Here is a 14,643-nt window from a genome sequence, read left to right on the forward strand (position 1 = left end):
GGTTCCCCCGGTGCAGACCCCAGCTGATATCCTGATCGGGCGCCCACGGCTTGCTGTGACTGGACTGACCCGCCATTTTGTCATCTGTGGCGCGGGTCCCTTGCCTCGCCGGGTGTGCCTCATAGCGAGTCCTCGCTGGCTGTTGGACATTCCCCGAGGTGGTCGGGCCCGTGCCTATCCCTCAGTTGAGAGCGACCAGGATGGCTGGTAGAGGTGGCTCGAGGAAAGGGGACCGTACCCTGCCGGACATGCTTAGCAGGGCCCAGCAACAACGGGACAGGGTGCAGCCGTCGCCTGGGTCTTCCCGAGCCACAGCGGACGCGACTGGAGGAGAACCCCCTGTCACGAGATCTTTTATGGAGGAGCTGTTCAGCTCGCTTAAGGAAGACTTCCAGACGCTGAAACGGGAGGTGGCCAGTGAAGTGCGCGAGGTCCGCAGGGAGGTGGAGGGCCTCGGTGAACGGATTGAGACGGTGGAGACGGCGGCCCAACACCGAGACGACGAGATTGTCCACTTACAGCAGGACGTTCTCCGTCTCCGAGAGCAATGTGTTGAACTCCAGGCCCACTCCGAGGACCTAGAGAACAGGTCAAGGAGAAATAACATTCGGGTACAGGGTGTGCAGTCGGCGGATGAAGGGACGGACCTGGTGGGCTATCTGCAAGACTTGTTCCGAGAGATCCTGGGGGAGGCCGCGGACTTTCCTGTCCGCAATGATAGAGCCCACAGAGTTGGCCGACAGCGCCAGTCGACGGCGCCCCCGCCGGATATCTTGGCTTTCCTGCCTGACTTCCCAATGAAGGAGCGCATTATGTCCGAAGCCCGTAGGAAACAACCGCTGACTTTCCGAGAGCGCCCCGTAGCGCTTTACCAGGACCTCTCCGCCATCACGCTGCAGAAGCGCAGGTCCTTCAGGATTGCGACCGATTTTCTGCGTGACAATGAAACGCCGTACTCCTGGGGGCATCCCTTCCGCTTGATTTTTCGCTGGAATGGGGTGCTTCATGAACTGCGCTCCTTGCAGGATATCTGCGGTGTCCTGGGGCTCACGGCTACGGAGGAAGATGGAGCAACGCCGACTTGGAGGCGCTCAGACAGAAGGGGTCGATGGAGGTCAACGAGACGACAGTCGGCAGCGAGTGCTGGGCGTCCTGATTCGCCTACCATCAGAGCGGACATGGCCAGTGCCTTGAGGGAAGCGGCCAGGGACTCGCCCGCCTCCAACGGCGTGGCCTTGACGGCCTAGATTCACTCCGGGGGGAGATGGACTCAGCTTCTTCGATGCCAGGTTCAGGGGCTGGGGAGGGGTCCGGGGGGGAGCGGGAGGAGGTGAGTGGCCGGACGTCCACTTTCACTACTTACTACAGACTTGTCCGTTTTGGGACTTGACTGAGACAATGGGTTGTTTGAGTTGGCATCTGCCTAGTTATCGTTGGTTTGTTTGGGGTGGTGTTGGGGGTTGTTCTGGGGTTGGGAGAGAACCGTCCGATGTTACCTGTGTCCGCACTTGGCTTACTTTTGTCTGCCCCGCGCTGCTGCCCCGCGCCACCCCCCCCCCCCTGGTTCCCTGCCCGCGGCATAGTGTTCCTGGTCCCTGGGAGACATGTCGTCTTTGAAGGTGGTGACCCTTAATGTTAAGGGTCTGAATAATCCTGTTAAACGAAGGGCGATTTTGTCTCTCCTTGAGGGAACGCAGGCTGACATTTGCCTCTTACAAGAGACCCACTTATTGTCCCGTGACTGCCACAGACTGCGCTCTGCTAAGTTCTCCACCCAGTTTTTCTCCTCTGCCGCGACCAAAACCGCAGGAGTGGCCATTCTCATAGCGAGCTCCTTCAGGGGGGAGGTGTTGTATAAATATGCTGAACAGAAAGGGAGGCTTTTGGCATACCGCCTCCGCATGGGGGGCCTTTCGTTTACTGTTGGCTCTGTCCATAGCCCGAATGACCATCAGGAACGCTTCCTGGACTCAGTACTGGTGGATGTCACTGCCTCCCCTGATCGTCATATTATCTTAGGGGGTGACCTTAATGTAGTTTTTGACTCAGCATTGGATAGGTCGGCGCAGCGATTCCCGCAGACTGGGGAACTCTCCCAAGCAGCGAAGGCCCGAATTGCGGACATGGACCTGCATGATCTATGGCGTTCCCTACACCCAACAGACAGGGATTACTCCTATTATTCACATGCGCACCGAACTTATGCGCGGTTGGACTATCTTCTGGTTAGTGGGCCGATGCACGCCGCTGCCACGGCGGCAGACATTGGGGTCCTCACTTTGTCTGATCATCCGCCGGTTGTTGGGACGTTCGCGTGGCCGGCGCCCGCCCCCTCCCGGGGGGTGTGGCACCTTAGGGACACCCTTCTACACAAGAAAACAGTGGTGAAACACATTGAGGAGACCATTCGAGACTATCAGACACATAACAGTAATTCAGATACTTCACTAGCGACACAGTGGGCCGCGTTAAAGACGGTTCTTCGGGGGGAATTTATCTCCATCTCCTCGGCAGAAAATAGGGAGCGGCAACGGAAGAGGGAGGAGCTAACTACCCAGGTTCGGGAGCTTGAGCAGGTTCACCGCCGCAGGGGCGCTCCAAGGGTTTGGAGGCAGCTGAAGGCGGCTAGGAAGCTCTTGTCGGCGCTCGACATGGACAGGGCTGAATACGCGGCGTTACGTCTGAAGCACGCCTTTTATACTGGAGGGGACAGGTGCGGCAAGCTCCTGGCGCACAGACTTCGAGTTGCTCAACAGCGTAATGTGGTGAGGGAACTCTTGGGTGCGGATGGGGTGGCGGTTTCCGGGGATGCGGAAGTGGCGGAAACCTTCTGCAGCTTCTACGAGGCGCTGTATACTGGGGAGCCCCCCTTGCCGCGGGAAACCGTGGAATATCTAGAGTCTGTGGCCCTCCCGGCGCTGGACCCCGCTCAGGCGGAATATCTCGAGCGTGATATCCAGGTTGGGGAGGTGATTTCCGCGATAGCTAAACTTAAGCACGGGAAAGCTCCGGGCCCGGACGGTTACATGTCCTTGTTCTACAAAACCTTCTGCCCGGTTGTGGCCCCCATCCTCGCTCGGTTGTTTAATTCCTTTTCCGACCCAGGGGCCATCCCGCCGGACCTTCTGGGTGCGACGGTTTCAGTGATTCCGAAGCCTGGGAAGGATCGGGCCCTATGCGGCTCGTACAGACCCATCTCGCTGTTGAACGTCGACCTCAAGCTGTACACGGGGATTCTGGCGTCTAGGCTGGCCTTGCACCTCCCCGGTCTGGTTGAGGCTGACCAGGCAGGCTTTGTACCCGGCAGACAAACTGTCGACAACACTAAACGAGTGACGCACATTTTGGAGAAGGCTTCACGGATTCCGGGTGAGCGGATGCTGCTGGCAGTGGACGCTGAGAAGGCCTTCGACAGGGTTCATTGGCCGTACCTCGAGCTGGTACTCAGGAAACTGGGAATCGGTGATAAATTCTGCTCGATGGTTTTCAATTGCTATAAGAACCCTTCAGCGACGGTGCGGGTCAATGGTTGCAGCTATCGAACGCGGCACGAGGCAGGGGTGTCCTCTCTCCCCACTCCTTTTTGCTCTCTACATGGAGCCGTTCGCCCAGAGGATCCGCCACAACCCAGATGCCACCGGGATCAGGATGGGACGGTATGTTCATACGGTCAGCCTTTACGCGGACGACGTCCTGCTGACCCTGGACGACCCTAGGAGGTCCCTACCCGCCTGCATCCGCGACTTGGACGCCTTCTCGCGCGTGGCCGGCTTCAAGATGAATATGAGCAAATCTGCGGCTTTGGATGTGTCCTTGGCTACGGACACTAGGCAGGACCTTCAACGGCTCTTCCCCATGCAGTGGTCATCGTCACTAGTATCCTACTTAGGGATTCTGCTGGCGCCCACATTGCCGGCGATGGTGACGGCTAACTACGCTTCTCTTAGCAAAAAAATCAAGGAGGAGCTTGGCCGCTGGAGTAAGGGTCTGCTATCCTGGCTTGGCAGGATCGCAGCGGTCAAGATGACGGTGCTGCCCCATAACCTTTATCTTTTCCGAGCCCTACCTCTCCAGCCTCCGGTGGGCTGGATCAGACAGACGCAGGCTGACATCTCGCGCTTCGTCTGGCAGGGCCGCAAGCCCAGGATGAAGAGGGTTCTCTCTATGCTTGCTCCGGAGGCGGGTGGCTTGGGCATTCCAGACCTCCGTAAATACTTCCAGGCGGCACAGCTACGATACCTGGTGGAGTGGAGCAGGTGGGAATCCGACAAGCACTGGCTTTTTCAGGATCAGGCGGTTGCGGGGCATACCCTTCAGGAGGTCCCATTCTTGCGCCGCGCTCATCGCCCACCCAACCTTTATGCTTCCTTCGTCACGAGGGTTCCCCTGCGGGTGTGGGGCGCGGTCTGCGAGGTCTGGGACCTTACCACGTTCCCCTCGCCATTCACGCCCATCGTGGATAATCCTGACTTCTCCCCGGGGATGGAGCCGGGGGCTTTCTCCCATTGGAGGGCGGCGGGCTGTCGAGCACTTTTTCAGATCTATGGGTGGGAGGGGGTGGTTTCTTTTCCACAGCTTCAGCAGGAGTTCGGCCTGACGGAGCTGGACAGATTGCGCTATATGCAGGTTCGACACTGTGCGCTCCAACCCCAAGTGCGGGACACCGCTGACCGTCAGATCACACCGTACGAGCGGTGGTTGGTGACCCGAGCTTCTGACGCTAAATTGATCACTGATCTGTATAAGCTCCTACAGCCTCCCCCGTTTCCCTATTATAATCCGGGGAGGGAACGATGGCACAGGGAACTGGGCAGGACACTTAGTCACAAAGAGTGGGACCAGATTGCTCACCGGGCGAGACACTCTGCGTACCATACTGGCCTCACCGAAACTTTCACCAAGGTGTCCACGTACTGGTACTACACCCCAGAGAGACTACATGAGATGAATAAACACATTGATAAGGGGTGTAGGAGAGGTTGTGGGCAGGTGGGAACCCTTTCACACATTCTTTGGGACTGCCCTTTGTCGGCCGCTTATTGGAAGGAAGTTCTTGATGAGGTGGACACGCACTTTGAAATTGAGCTGCCGCGCTTTCCGGCGTATGTATTGCTGGGCCTTCCTAACGGCCTAATGTACCCATTGAAGTCCCGCAGGGGCAGGCAAATCGCGATCGCGCTGGGGTCGGCAGTTCAAAACATCCTCATCCACTGGCGCACTACCTCAATCCCCTCCATCACGGGTTGGCTACATAGACTTTGGCATGTGCTGGGAATGGAGAAACTGTCGCTCATGGTGGCGGGGGACATAGATCAGTTTGATGAGTTGTGGCAACCCTTCTGAGCGCTGTTAACTACTGAATTTAGGGAGCTCACCTGTCCGAGATACCTTAGGCTTCTACGGCTGACGCCGCCGGTGATTCCAGCGGACTAGAGTGGGCGGGGGGCTGGTTTTTGGAGGGGGGGGGTGTGGTTGGGGGGCAGGTAGTATAGATGAGGGTGCATTGGACGGGGGTGTTGGGGGGAGTTGGGGAGTTTTTTGTGGGGGGGGAGGGGTTCCAGGGGGGATGGGCTAGGCTTTTCTGTGTCCTTTCACTGCTTTCTTGGATTAGCCTGGGGGTGTTGATATGCTCAGAGTGGCGATGTAGCATGTATTCCACCTTTCATTTGCTGCTGCTCCCCCTTTTTTTTCTCGGGGATTCATTCCACGACTGCACTCATGATGTCACAATTATCTTTTTGCCTTACTGTATGTACCCCTAACCTCCTATCCCTTCTCCCCGTGTTCTTTGTCTTAATAAAAATGCTTTAAACCTAAACCTGAAGTCTAAGTCTAGACCTAAAGTCTAAGTTTAGAACTAAAGTCTAAGTTTAGACACAAAGTCTAACTTTAGACATGAAGTCTTAGTTTAGAACTGAAATCTAACTTTAGACTTGAAGTTTAAGTTTAGACCTAGAGTCTAAGTTTAAACCTGAAGTCTAAGTTTATACCCGAAGTCTAACTTTAGACCTGAAATCTAGGTTTTGAACTTAAGTCAAGTTTAGACTTGAAGTTTAAGTTTAGACCTGAAATCTAAGTTTAGACCTGAAGTCTAAGTTTAGAACTGAAGTTTAGGTTTAGACCTGAAATCTAACTTTAGACATGAAGTCTAACTTTAGACTTGAAGCTTTAGATCAGACCTGAAGTCTAACTTTAGACTTGAAGCTTAACATCAGACCTGAAGTCTAACTTTAGACTTGAAGCTTAGGATCAGACCTGAAATCTAACTTTAGACATGAAGTCTAACTTTAAACTTGAAGCTTAAGATCAGACCTGAAGTCTAATTTTAGACTTGAAGCTTAAGATCAGACCTGAAGTCTAATTTTAGACATGAAGTCTAACTTTAGACTTGAAGTTTAAGATCAGACCTGAAGTCTAACTTTAGACCTGAACTCTAAGTTTAGAACTAAAGTCAACTTTAGACCTGAAGTCTAACTTTAGACCTGAAGTTAAGGATTTGACCTGAAATCTAACTTTAGACCTGAAGTCTAACTTTAGACCTGAAGTTAAGGATTAGACCTGAAATTTAACTTTAGACCTGAAGTCTAACTTTAGACCTGAAGTTAAGGATTAGACCTGAAATCTAACTTTAGACCTGAAGTCTAACTTTAGACCTTAAGTCTAACTTTAGACCTGAAGTCAAGTTTAGACCTGAAGTCTAAGTTTAGAACTGACGTTTAAGTTCAGACATGAAATCTAAGTTAAAACTTGAAGTCTGAACTGAATTCAAAAACACTTAAATCTACCCTCAAATATACCTGTAAACCTAAGTATCTAAGTTTACAAATTGTTTTGTCAATCAGACCTTTCATGTTTTTTGTTCTTTGTGTTCTCCGGATTAAATACTCATGACGTATCTCCAGCAGCCAGGTGAGTTAATGATGTGGAATCCACAACAATGGTTTATTTTCAGAAGCTTGGATGAAGCGTACAATGATCCTGTGGGTGACATGTCACCTACTGGGCTCAGATTTCAAGCTTGACGCTCCTCACAGTGGGAGACGTTCAGCACAGGCTTGCCGTGATATCCTTAAAATAAGGTTATGGAAGCTTTCTGGTGTATTTAAACAATGTCCCGAGGTAAATCACTGCAAGATGGTTCAGTAAGTGTAACCTTTGACCCTGACATCTGCTGTAACCTGCAGGTTACCAGTTTGAATTCAGCCAGGCCAGCTCAGCCTTGCATCCTTCAAAGGTCAATAAATTGGGCTGTAGGCACAGCTTTAGTTTGCAGAGCTTAGAGGGGGAAAAACTGCTATATAAAGTGTTGCATCAAAAAGAGAATATTGTTTCAAACCTGGAAGTGCAGCCTGTCTCCTTGTTGTATTTCCCACCTCAGTGCCCCTGCTTGTTGTATTTCCCACCTCAGGTCCTCTCCTTGTATTATTTCCCGCCTCAGTGCCTCTCCTTGTTGTATTTCGCGCCTCATTGCCCCTTCTTGTTGTTTTTCCCGCCTCAGGTCCTCTCCTTGTTGTATTTCCCACCTCAGTGCCTCTCCTTGTTGTATTTCCTGCCTCAGTTCCTCTTCTTGTTATATTTCCTGCCTCATTGCCTCTCCTTGTTGTATTTCCCGCCTTAGTGCCTCTCCTTGTTGTATTTCCTGCCTCAGTTCCTCTTCTTGTTCTATTTCCTGCCTCATTGCCTCTGCTTGTTGTATTTCCTGCCTCAGTACCTCTGCTTTTTGTATTTCTCACCTCAGTGCCTCTGCTTGTTGTATTTCCCGCCTCAGGTCCTCTCCTTGTTGTATTTCCCACCTCAGTGCCTCTCCTTGTTGTATTTCCTGCCTCAGTTCTTCTTCTTGTTCTGTTTCCTGCCTCATTGCCTCTCCTTGTTGTATTTCCCGCCTTAATGCCTCTCCTTGTTGTATTTCACGCCTCATTGCCTCTCCTTGTTGTATTTCCTGCCTCAGTTCCTCTCCTTGTTTTATTTCCCACCTCAGTGCCTCTCCTTGTTGTATTTGGCGCCTCATTGCCTCTCCTTGTTGTATTTCCCGACACATTGCCTCTCCTTGTTGTATATCCTGCCTCAGTTCCTCTTCTTGTTCTGTTTCCTGCCTCATTGCCTCTCCTTGTTGTAGTTCCTGCCTCAGTGCCTCTCCTTGTTGTATTTCACGCCTCATTGCCTCTCCTTGTTTTATTTCCTGCCTCAGTTCCTCTCCTTGTTTTATTTCCCACCTCAGTGCCTCTGCTTGTTGCATTTCCCGCCTCAGGGCCTCTCCTTTTTGTATTTCGCGCCTCATTGCCCCTCCTTGTTGTATTTCCCGCCTCAGGGCCTCTCCTTTTTGTATTTCCCACCTCAGTGCCTCTCCTTTTTGTATTTCCCACCTCAGTGCCTCTCCTTTTTGTATTTCCTGCCTCAGTGCCTCTCCTTGTTGTATTTCCCACCTCATTGCCTCTGCTTGTTGTATTTCCTGCCTCAGTTCCTCTTCTTGTTGTATTTCGCGCCTCAGTGCCTCTGCTTGTTGTATTTCGCGCCTCATTGCCTCTCCTTGTTGTATTTCGCGCCTCAGTGCCTCTGCTTGTTGTATTTCCCGCCTCAGGGCCTCTCCTTGTTGTATTTCCCACCTTAGTGCCTCTCCTTGTTGTATTTTCCACCTCAGTGCCTCTGCTTGTTGTAGTTCCTGCCTCAGTGCCTCTCCTTGTTGTATTTCCCACCTTAGTGCCTCTCCTTGTTGTATTTTCCACCTCAGTGCCTCTGCTTGTTGTAGTTCCTGCCTCAGTGCCTCTCCTTGTTGTAGTTCCTGCCTCAGTGCCTCTTCTTGTTGTATTTCCCGCCTCAGTTCCTCTCCTTGTTGTATTTCCCACCTCAGTGCCTCTCTTTTTTGTATTTCCCCTCTCAGTGCCTCTCCTTGTTGTATTTCCCACCTCAGTGTCTCTGCTTGTTGTATTTCCCGCCTCAGTGTCTCTGCTTGTTGTAGTTCCTGCCTCAGTGCCTCTTCTTGTTGTATTTCCCGCCTCAGTTCCTCTCCTTGTTGTATTTCCCGCCTCAGGGCCTCTCCTTGTTGTAGTTCCTGCCTCAGTGCTTCTGCTTGTTGTATTTCCCGCCTCAGTGCCTCTCCTTGTTGTATTTCCCGCCTCAGTGCCTCTGCTTGTTGTATTTCCCACCTCAGTGCCTCTCCTTGTTGTATTTCCCGCCTCATTGCCTCTGCTTTTTGTATTTCCCGCCTCATTGCCTCTCATTGTTGTATTTCCCGCCTCAGTGCCTCTCATTGTTGTATTTCCCGACTCAGTGTCTCAGCTTGTTGTAGTTCCTGCCTCAGTGCCTCTGCTTGTTGTAGTTCCTGCCTCAGTGCCTCTGCTTGTTGTATTTCCCACCTCAGTGTCTCAGCTTGTTGTAGTTCCTGCCTCAGTGCCTCCGCTTGTTGTATTTCCCACCTCAGTGCCTCTGCTTGTTATAGTTCCTGCCTCAGTGCTTCTGCTTGTTGTATTTCCCGCCTCAGTGCCTCCGCTTGTTGTATTTCCCGCCTCAGTGCCTCCGCTTGTTGTATTTCTCACCTCAGTGCCTCTGCTTGTTGTAGTTCCTGCCTCAGTGCTACTGCTTGTTGTATTTCCCGCCTCAGTGCCTCCGCTTGTTTTATTTCCAGCCTCAGTGCCTCTCCTTGTTGTAGTTCCTGCCTCAGTGCCTCTGCTAGTTGTATTTCCTACCTCAGTGCCTCTTTCTTTTCAGGATGTGGGGCTGCTGCCTCACAGATGCTTGCTGTGACCACCTGGCCTTGGTTTTGCGTATGAACCAGAACCTTTTCGAATTGGACCTTGGGAATAACAAACTGGGGGATTCTGGAGTGAGGCTGCTGTGTGAAGGGCTGAAACATCCCAGCTGCAAACTACAGAAGCTCGTGTGAGTAGATGTCACTTTAAAGTGCACTTATTTCCCTCACCTCTGACCTTTAGGACAATGGTGTGCCCAAAACTCTGGGCTCCTCAAACCTTTTATTGATGTGGCTCCCTTTGGCTTTGGTAATGACCCTTTGGCCTCCATGTTGAACTGTTGTAAGTGGGCTGTGATCGCTCTATTAAGGAAGATTCACTGGACTTTGTAAGAGGGGACTCCTCTCCTCTCCCAACCTTAAGGCCTTTTGTTGTGGTCTGGAGCTGTGAGCTGGAATGAAAAGGTTGAGGGCTGGAATGGGAATGTTGAGAGCTTGAAGGGGAATGCTGAGGGTGGGAATGGGAATGTTGTGGGCTGGAATGGGAATGATGAGTGCTTTAATGGGAATGTTGTGGGCTGGAATGGGAATGATGAGTGCTTTAATGGGATTGTTGAGGGCTTGATTGGGAATGTCAAGGGCTGGAATGGGGATGTTGGAGCTGGAATGAGAGTGCTGAGGACTGGAATACGAATGTTGAGTGCAAGAATGGGATTGCCGAGGGCTGGAATGGGAATGGTGAGAAATAGAATGGAAATATTGAGGCTAGAATAGGAATATTGAGCCCGAAATGGGAATGTTGTGGCTGGAATGGGAATATTGGGGAGAGGATGTGGCCTAACAGCTAGGCCTGTCGATCTCAAATCTGGGGAACTGGGTTCAAGTCTCGGCAACGACACTCAACATACTGAGATTCTGGGCAAATCACTTAATCTCCTCATGCCTAAAAAAAATGAATGTGTCCCTATGTAACGTAACGGGTGCTCATGTAGAGTGCTCTGATACCTGAGACCTTTGGGTCAAGTTTGCGCTATATAAAACTATATATAGTGAAAGGTTGCCAGAGTTCCTGGCTTGTCAGTTGAGAGGAGTCCTGGGACCCTGGCAGAGGACCGGTGTGCGCTGTCTACCCTGTGAATAATAAAAGAATAATAAAATTCATTACTTTTTATGTGGGAGGATTACATAATAATTTGGCGATGAGGGAACACATTGCGCATGGAGCACACTCTGACACATGAATCCATATATTTGAGCATCTAAAGAATCGGAGAGTTTCTACGCGTTGAGTCGTTGAAGATATTATGCGCTTATCAACTAAATCTTACTATAGATAACTATTTTTTTTAAACTAAACAAGCTTTGGCAAAGTCACTAGATCGCGCCTTTGGGACCTATTAGCTTTGGCGATTGATTTTGGCAGGACTGTACATCATCGGGACACACATGGGCAGCATCTTTTAAATAAGAGACACTGACAAAGAAAATAGCTGACGCATAGGCAAGACGTGATGGCTTTGCCAATGCTTGCTGTAAATAGTGAGCCTGATCTTCATAGAATTGAACACGAAGAGTGAAAATACTTGCTGGACCAGCCATATTCAAAGCTTTGTCTTGTAGGATGCGTGCAGATTTGGACAACAGATGCATTTACCCACTGAGTTATCCCACAGCTGCACTGCCTTTAGAAAATAAAGAAAGGTGTGCCTCTTTCAGGGCCAGACCGTTCATAGCGGGCACCTGGCACATTCCCCCTTTGGGCCGCCAGGGTGGGGGCTGTTTTTGTTACCAATACCAGTTTTATCAGCCCCCTGTAACTATAAAACAGCCGCAGTGTTTTCCACGTGCACCCGTTCCCCCCTCCTCCATGGCCAGCATGACTGAATTGCCACTTCCGCTTTGCGTTCCCAGTTCGGCCATGGCCTCATTTCTGATCAGATTTGTTTGACCGTGTTCTACAGAGACCGAGTGTGACTCAGGGAAAGCATGGGACCCATTGCCCTGTGCGACAAGTAAACACAACCCTCTCTAGGCGCATGAGCCCAGATTACTGAGTGGACACTGGAGATGGCAAGCCTTGATGTGCTGGGTCCGGGCACCCTGCGGTTACACACACAAGGGGACTGCCCAGTGCCTATGACAAATCATGACACACGTGCATGCAGCATCTTCCATGAAACCCCAAACGCAGCAATGAAAGCAGGCGCGGTGCGTCTATTGGGGCGTGGGGGCTCCCGCCCACCTGCAGCCGCCCGCAGCTCCCCCGCGGCGTTAAGTAAACTGAATCAGTTCAGTTTACTTAAGTTCAAAGTAAAGACGCCAAGGCAGAACTGACATTCCAATCATGTCAGTCAGCATGACATCACATCGCCCACCCCCTTCAGAGTCTGAAGCGGGGTGGCGTCATGTTGACTGATATGATGATGTCATGTCACCAGGGCAAGCAACACAAGTGGGGACGGAGGGTGAATCAAAGATTAGCTAGCATTCGCACCAAGAATTTTCAATTCTATTAAGGACACGGAGGCGAGGATTATGCTTCTCTTTCTTTTATTTGCTACCCACAGCAGCCAATGAAAATCGTTTTGTATGCAAATAATACTACATTTCCCATGATGTTTGTCCATACATCACATCCTGTATAGCCCTATAAGAGCCACTGTTTCCTGTTTCTCCTCCTCTTTCTTTGCTTGAACCTTAACGATCAATAACATTAATAATTTCAGTCCAAAAATAAGGAACACGAGTCCCAACAATCATCCTCCGATGTGGAAGAACCATATCCAAACTGGAAAGTTTACGTCTTCTAAACCAGAAGTACCCCTGCTCCGTCTTCTTTACCAGAACCTGAAAGGAATGAGACAGGGAAAACCCGTAACCTCTGTTTATACAGAATATCAAGTACATGCGGGTGGGTAATTATTACCAATACTGTAATAAAACCGGGTGGGATAATCCTCGCCTCCGTGTCCTTAATAGAATTGAAAATTCTTGGCGCGAATGCTAGCTAATTTTTGATTCTATTACAGGACCGGAGGCTTCGGATTATGCTAGTTTAACGCTTATCCAACACAACTACAGACATATCACCCACCAGTTTATAATAAACTGTTTAAATATAGACTGAGAAAATCAATCAGTAGATCTTGAAATGTCCTGAATATTGGAACTCATCAATAATATTGAGAGGTATGGTCCCACGAACAGACTGTGTCACAAACATTTGGTTATGAATACCGTATTCTGGCATAACTGCCTTAACCACCGGCTATAATAGCCGCAGACACATATGTCAAAGGTTTCTGCAATGTTAATAATAATGATATCAAATAACTATATCAAAACCTCAGGTAGTAAACTGAGGACCACCCTTGTAAGCCTTAAGACATGGAAAACACACATACATTGCATCATTTGGAAAACTTAATGTGAACCGACATTGACCAGATGTAGTCTTGACATTAAACATAATGAAAACTTCCTGAAATAGATACTGTACCTGTAAAATCGAGGGCCTGTCACGCCGTAGAAACACCGAGGGGTGGAAGGGCCTCGTAACACAGCCTGACAATAGTTGATTCCTTGTCAACATATCATAATTTGGCCACTTTTGAATAAGGAAAAAACAAGAGAACCTCCCACAGAGAGGCCTGGATTATTCTGGACTGGGGTGTTATGCTGCCCATTACCTTTCAATAACTACCAGAAAAAACAGCGCAAGCCCACCAACTTGCCTCTATTTGAGAATGACTTGCAAGACGGCCGAAACGGCCGCTGTGAAGTGAACGCTACTCAAATCCAAATGATATGACATCTGATAAAACATTCACAAAGTAGGAAAATTCAGACCTCACAGAGAGGACGAGTTGTGTACGTACCAACAAATGCGACCTTCCGATGTCGAAAAAGTATTGTTTGAGTGGAAGACCCAAGGTTGTTAAATAAACACCAGCAGCGTGTCCGAAAACCCGGCAATTTGCCGTTAATGCCGGAAAAAACCTTATATCATAAAGAAAAACAATGTTTGAAATATACCACCTGGGGAACTGTACTTACAGCATGGACATGCTTCGAACCCTGACCCTGTGCCACCAAAGGCACAATACTACCCTTTGAGCTAAAGCTCCTTATTATATCAAAGGACAACTGACCCGATGTACCATGAGTGCTTCTGCAAGAGAGCCCAGGAATATTGTAAAGGGTCACGGAGTACTCTGAGCAGGAGGCCACCGTCTCAGGAGTACTGGAAAAAACTAAATGAAGACTTCCATGTGAGGGTCTCAAAGATTGCTTCTGCTAATCGGCGCGAAATTTGTGTCCCCTTCTCTGCAAATGGGATGGAACGGAGGAAACATAGTTCAGATCCACCAACAGTCATGAGAGGAGGTATACCTCTCTTTCCCAATTGATCCGATCTCCAGCGGAAGCGGCTATAACTGACAAATCAGTTCTGCCACTAAAAGGTCTGTGGAACCAGAACCCAAAAATGCTTACAACCGCTGAATGGCCTTCGGGTGAATCAGCCACCCGTTGCCATCTGGAGATACCAGAAGTACCAGTCCGCCCCTGCGCTCTTTTGCTATGGATGTACTCTGCAATGGCCTGTGTGGGAAAGACCCGAAATGACTGGAGGAAAGGAAAAACTGTTTGATAGACGATGCTAAGTGCACCACTACTCAGACAACCGCCCGAAGGGAAACCGTCTGCATGCATAACATCAGAATGGGCTCCTTAGGAGCTCCCTAATTTGGAGTGTGTAAGACCCAGCTGAGCTGTGTAGGACTGAGATAACCCTGGAAGTTATAGCCGGAATAGGCTATTACATATTGTAACCCGAGGGCAAATTGTTATCTGAAGAAGAAATCTGACGTCTGGAAAGGTGAGATGCTAAGGCCTATGTCTGTGTTAAGACAACATACACATACATATATATATTACCTACTGGCGGTCGCCAGTAG

At 49.9% G+C, this 14,643-nt stretch overlaps 1 protein-coding gene across 7 annotated transcripts in view; it reads left to right on the forward strand.

Moving 5' to 3' along the window:
• LOC144764093 (NACHT, LRR and PYD domains-containing protein 12-like) overlaps positions 1–14,643 on the forward strand; it is a 324,393-nt gene that overhangs the window by 90,668 nt on the left and 219,082 nt on the right. For all 7 annotated transcript variants that reach the window (XM_078650252.1, XM_078650255.1, XM_078650253.1 and 4 more), the window contains one exon: positions 9,706–9,876. In XM_078650252.1, the coding sequence (XP_078506378.1) occupies positions 9,706–9,876 (171 nt within the window). The remainder of the gene's footprint in view (positions 1–9,705; positions 9,877–14,643) is intronic.

The sequence above is a fragment of the Lissotriton helveticus genome, chromosome 6, assembly GCF_964261635.1.
Source record: "Lissotriton helveticus chromosome 6, aLisHel1.1, whole genome shotgun sequence".
Lineage (NCBI taxonomy): Eukaryota > Metazoa > Chordata > Amphibia > Caudata > Salamandridae > Lissotriton > Lissotriton helveticus.